Source organism: Cebus imitator, unplaced genomic scaffold (genome assembly GCF_001604975.1).
Source record: "Cebus imitator isolate Cc_AM_T3 unplaced genomic scaffold, Cebus_imitator-1.0 Scaffold709, whole genome shotgun sequence".
Classification (NCBI taxonomy): Eukaryota; Metazoa; Chordata; class Mammalia; order Primates; family Cebidae; genus Cebus; species Cebus imitator.
In genome coordinates this window covers 515,153-521,268 of record NW_016108024.1, presented here as the reverse complement: position 1 = coordinate 521,268, position 6,116 = coordinate 515,153, and the positions used below count along the sequence as shown (strand labels likewise).

Genomic DNA, 6,116 nt, shown 5'->3' with positions numbered 1-6,116 from the left:
ATGCTTATGTTTTGTATAAAGAATTGCTACAAATCTATAACTAAAACCAAGCTTACAGCAACTCAATGCATAGAAGTTAAAAATAAGTCAGTTTTGTAACTTTGCTTTTTTGTTTTTGTTTGTTGGCTTTTTACTTAAAATAATAATTTTAAGAGGTAATAAATGCCTGTCCACATCCATTCCTATCTGGCCTAGAGCAATCAATCAGCTATAAGTCTTTTGACTCTTAAAACCCTGGGCCATAAGGAGCCCAAGAGACAGGATGGACCTGGTGCAGGCAACCATGCCACCCTGACAATGCTATGGGACAAAACAAAGATTTGCTGGCCTTTAATGTTTCCTCTGGCAAATATTGGCCAAAAGGGGGAACATGTAAACCAAAAATAAAATTCTAAGGCTCCCCAACCATCTGAATGGATTTCCTCCTCAGCCAGGGCTCTTTAAAAATTTAACCTGAAAGACTGTTTCAGGCCATGATGGAAAATGGGGGTCGAATATGCCTTATTATACCTCTTTGGTATTAACATCAACACAGAGTTTAAGTCTGATAAGAAACATTTTACAACCTATTCTCTCTGAAGCCTGCTAGCTAAAAGCTTCCTCTGCACAATAAAACTTTGTTCTCCACAATCCTTTATCATAACCTAAACACTTCCTTTCTATTGATCCCACGTTCTTAAACAAACTCAACCAATTGTCAACCAGGAAATTAAAAAATTTACCTGTAGCCTGGAAGCTCCCACTTCAAGTTGTTTCACCTTTCTGAACCAAACCAATGTATACCCTAAATGTATTTGATTGCTGTCTCACGCCCCTCTAAAATGAATAAAACCTAACAGCACTCTGACCATCTTGGGCACATGTTCTCAAGACCTTCTGAGGGTTGTGTCACAGGCCATGGTCACTCATATTTGGCTCAGAATAAATATATTCAAATATTTTACAGAGTTTGACTCTTTTTGTCAACATATCCCTACCCCCCAGTTTAGCATGATGGAAGTTCTATTCTAATTGGGTGCAGTCAATAACATGGAGCTCTCTCTTCCTCCAGCTCCTAGTACAGGGCAACAGTTTGACCATAGTAGGATAGGCTGCTGTAATCTCTCATCCACTAATTCTAGGCTCCGTGTTGCAGAAGTTTTATTCCACTTTGGTGAGGCCAAGAGGACTGGAAAGCCCTTCTCCCAGTCAGCTCCCATTGGTAGAATGGAATCTCTTTCTCAAACATGGTGGACCAACAATATTGTGTCTCTGATCACTCTGCCCCAGCTCACTCACAGGGTGCATATTTAATGCTAGGAAAAACAAGAAAAGCCATAACTACTATTCCTTCCTAGCACCCTGCTCATAGAGGAGGAGTGTCATTCTGGAAAGCTGCTCTCCCTACCTCTAATGTCTAGTGTAGTAGAGCAGAGCGTCTGTCCATGAGGTGAGATGACCTTTAAGAATGGAGAGCTCCTTAGCTCTCCCTAAGGAGTCTACCTTTATTTGGAAAAGAGAGTGAAGAAGTTTTTGCTTCTGGTATTGTCAGGAACAATGACAATCTTGGTGGTAAGCAATCAAGAGGGCATCGGAAACTCTATGAGTCTAGTAGCAGCTGCAGAATAGTTCCCCACATAGAAGTTTAACAGAGAGAACCAGGGAAAAAACTAAGAAGAACCCTTTTAGGGTCTGGACAAGCCTTGAAGACTTCAAAAGGCCCAATGTTAATGTGGAATAATTTATATCCCAGGACATTGTTTAAAAACACTAGTGGAATTAAGAAGCAGGGGCTAATAGCTGGTTGTGATACTACTAAAGGTAGATCATCAAGAAGCTAAAAGAAGATCTTAGGTAAAGAGACACAGAGCCCAGATAAAATCACAATATCACTGGTGGTACATACTGTGCACGTGCCCAAGACTGTGACCTCTGAGGAGCAACACAGAGGCTGCATGCTGCAGGGAAATAGACTTCATTGAACTAGGTCAGATGTTGAACTTAGAGGACAAAGCAGTTACTATAAATCTGTTCAAAGACCTAAGTGAAGCTATGCTTAAAGAATTAAAAGAGTCGAGCAGGGTGGCTCATGCCTGTAATCCCAGCACTTCCAGAGGCCAAGGAGTTCAAGACCAGCCTGAGCAACACAGTGCCCATTTCTACAAAAAATAAACAAAATTAGCTGTGTGTGGTGGCACATGGCTGTGGTCCCAGCTACTCGGGAGGCTGAGATGGGAGGATCAGTTGAGCCCAGGAGGTCAAGGTCAAGGCTTCAGTGAGCCAAGACTGTACCACTATATTCTACCCTGGGTGAAACAGAGAAACCCTGTCTCAAACAACAACAACAACAAAAACCTAAAAGAATTTGTGAGAAATTATTTTCATCAAATAGAAAACCAGTAAAGAGATAGAAATTAACAAAGTCTAGTGTTGAAAAATACAATAACTGAAACAAAAAATTTCATAGAAGGGATCAACAGTAGACCTCAGTTGGCAGGAAACAAAATTAGAAAACTTGAAGATAGCTCAATACATCTTGCACAGATTGAAGAAGATTGAGGACACAGAATGAGAAAAAATGAACAGAGCCTTAGAGAAATGTGGGGCATTATTAAGCACACCAATATACATACAATGGGATTCCAAAAGAGAAGAGAGAAATAAACAGAAGAAAATATTCAAAAGTAAGGAAAACCTTCAGAATTTGGAGAAAAATATTGATCTACATCTCTAAGAAGTTCCACAAATAACAAATAGGATAAACACAAGGAGAGACACTTCAGATGCACCACATCAAAATGTCAGAAGCCAAAAACACAGGGAAAAGCAGCAAGAGCAAATTAGTCATCATGTACAAGAAGAATTCCAGTAAGATTTATGGCTGACTTCTATCAGAAAGAATAGAAGCTAGCAGGCAGAGCGGGATGACATATTCAAAATGATTAAAGGAAAAACCTGTTAAACAAAAATCTTTTATATGAAATATCCAGAATAGGAAAATTCATAGATACAGAAAGCAGATTATTGGTAATTAGGAGCTAGGGACTGGGGGACTAAGGGAGAAACTGCTATTAGTTACAGGACTTATTTTGAGGGTTTCGAAATGTTGTGGAATTAAATCGTGGTAATGGTTGCAAGACATTGAAAATATATTTAAAACATTGAATTGTACACTTTTAAAAGGTGAATATTATGGTCTGTGAATTTTATATCAATAAAAAAATTAAAAAGCTCTCAAATCTATAACCTAATTTTCCAACTAAAGAAACTAGAAAAAGAGGAGCAGACTACACCCAAAGCAAGCAGAAGAAAGGCAATAATAAAAACTTAACAGGAACAAATAAAATAGTATAAAAACAATGGAGAAAATCAAATGAAATCATAAGTTGTTTTTTTCAAAAGATCCAGAGAACTGACAAAAGTGTAACTAGACTTACTGAGAAAAATAAAGAGAATATGAAAATTAGTAAAATTAAGAATAAAGAGAAGACAACAGTACTGACCTTACAGTAATAAAAGGAACATAAAGAAATACTATGAACAATTGTATGCTACTAAATTAAATTACTTAAATGAAATGGAAAAACTTCTATAAAGACACAAACTACCAAAATCTATGCAAGAAACAGAAAATCTGAATATAACTATAACAAGTAAAAAGATAGTCTAGTAATTAAAATACTCTGCTGCCTGAAATAAACCTCCAACTCAAATGTCTTCATAGATGAATTTTACTGAATATTTAAAAAATAATTAATACCAGTTCTTCACAAACTCTCCTAGAATGGGAGGGAACATTCCCCAACTCATTCTGTGAAGTCAATCAAAGATATCACAAGAAGAGAATACTACAGACCAATATATTTTAAGAAAATTGATGCAAAATTAAAATCATCAACAAAATCTAGCCAATTAACTCCAGTTACATATACAAAAAATAATAAATCATGACCAAATTGGGTTTATCCCGGGAATGTAAAGTTGACTTAACATTTGATAATCAACCAATGTAATACACTATTTCAATAGAATAAAAGACAAAGAAGATCATATGATCATTTCAAGAGATGTAGAGAAAGCATTTGACAAAACATAACATTATTTCACAATAAAAACATTCAACAAACTTGGAATAGAAGGGAAGTTTTTCAACATGATAAACATCATCTATGAAAATTCCAAGGCTAATATCATACTTATTGCTGAAAGATTGCTTTCCTGCTAAGATCAGCGACAAGACAAGAATGTCTGCTGTCATCTTATCTATTATTCAGCGTCATACTTCAAGTTTCAGCCAGGACAATTAGACAAGAAAAAAAAAATAAAAGGCATCTAGATTGGAAAAGGAAAAAAAAAAACTACCTCTATTTGCAGATGACATAATCTTTTATATAGAAAATACTAAGGAATCTACAAAAAAAAAACCCTACTAGGGCTAATAGTTTAGCAACGTTGCAATATACAAAATCAATATACAAAGATGAATTATATTTCTATATGCTAGCAATAAACAATCTTCAAATAAAATTAAAACAATTTCATTTACAAAAGCATCAAAAAGTATATGCTACTTAGGAATAAATTTAACAAAAGACGCATAAAACTTAACACTCCAAAAAATACAAAATGTTGTTGGAGGAAATCAAATAAGATCTAAATAAGTGGAAACACCTTCCATTTTCATGGATCAGAAGACTTAATATTATTAAGATGGCAATCTTTGTAACAGATTCAACATTATCCCTGTAAAAACTCTGGCGGCATTTTCTTTGCAGAAATTGACAAACTGATCCTAAAATTTGAATAAAAATGCAAGAGAACTAGAATAGCAAAAATAGTCTTGAAAATGAACAACAGCTTTCTGCTAGCCCATGGATGCCACTAAGGAAGCATCGTTAAAGTCTCTCTTCTCCTTGCTGTCATGTCTAAGTCAGAGTCTCCTAAAAAGCCCAAACAGCTGAGGAAGCTCTTCATTGCAGGGTTGAGCTTTGAAACAACCTGAAAATGGCTCAAAATGGTTGAGCCATTTTGAGCAATGGGGAATGCTCATGGACTGCCTGGTAATGAGTTATCCAAATACCAAACGCTCCAGGGGCTTTGGGTTTGTCACATATGCCACTGTGGACAAGGTGGATGCAGCCATGAATGCAAGGTCACACAAGGTGGCTGGAAGAGTTGTGGAACCAAAGAGAGCTGTCTCAAGAGAAGATTCTCAAAGACCAGGTGCCCATTTAACTTTGAAAAATATATCTGTTGGTGGTATTAAAGAAGACACTGAAGAACATCACCTAAGAGATTATTTTGAACAGTATGGAAAAATTAAAGTGATTGAAATCATGACTAATCGAGGCAGTGGAAAGAAAAGGGGTTTTCCCTTTGTTCCCTTTGACGATCATGACTCCGTGCCTAAGACTGTCATTCAGAAATACCATATTGTGAATGGCAACAACTGTGAAGTTAGGAAAGCCCTATCAAAGCAAGAGATGGCTAGTGCTTCATCCAGCCAAAGAGTTCGAAGTGGTTCTGGGAACTTTGGTCATGGTCATGGAGGTGGTTTTGGTGGCAATGACAACTTTGGCTGTGGAGGAAACTTCAGTGGTCGTGATGGCTTTGGTGGCAGCCATAGTGGTGGTCGTTACAGTGGCAGTGGGAATGGGTATAATGGATTTGGTAATGATGGAAGCAATTTTGGAGGTGGTGGAAGCTACAATGATTTTGGCAATTACAACAATCAGTCTTCAAATTTTGGACCCATGAAGGGGGGAAACCTTGGAAGCAGAAGCTCTGGCCCCTATGGTAGTGGAGGTCAATACTTTGCCAAACCATGAAACCAAGGTGGCTATGGTGGTTCCAATAGTAGCAGTGGCTACGGCAGTTGCAAAATATTTTAATTAGGAAACAAAGCTTAGCAGGAGAGGGGAGCCAGAGAAGTGATAGGGAAGCTACAGGTTACAGCAGATTTGTGAACTCAGCCAAGCACAGTGGTGGCAGGGCCTAGCTGCTACAAAGAAGACATGTTTTAGACAAATACTCATGTGTATGGGCAAAAAACTCGAGGACTGTATTTGTGACTAATTGTATAACAGGTTGTTTTAGTTTCTGTTCTATGGAAAGTGTAAAGCATTCCAACAAAGGGT

At 37.3% G+C, this 6,116-nt stretch overlaps 2 protein-coding genes across 2 annotated transcripts in view; one reads left to right on the top strand and one right to left on the bottom strand.

Annotated features, from left to right (window-relative positions):
- SLC16A2 (solute carrier family 16 member 2) overlaps nt 1-6,116 on the bottom strand; it is a 109,234-nt gene that overhangs the window by 49,909 nt on the left and 53,209 nt on the right. The gene's annotated exons all lie outside the window — the stretch shown is intronic.
- On the top strand, nt 5,022-6,110 carry LOC108296409 (heterogeneous nuclear ribonucleoprotein A1-like). The gene has a single exon (XM_017518865.2). The coding sequence runs from the start codon at nt 5,022-5,024 to the stop codon at nt 5,805-5,807; it is 786 nt and encodes a 261-aa protein (XP_017374354.1). The 3' UTR covers nt 5,808-6,110.

What these genes read in the sequence shown, in the direction of transcription:
- LOC108296409 (XM_017518865.2), top strand. Translation starts at nt 5,022, where the DNA reads ATGCTCATGGACTGCCTGGTAATGAGTTATCCAAATACCAAACGCTCC.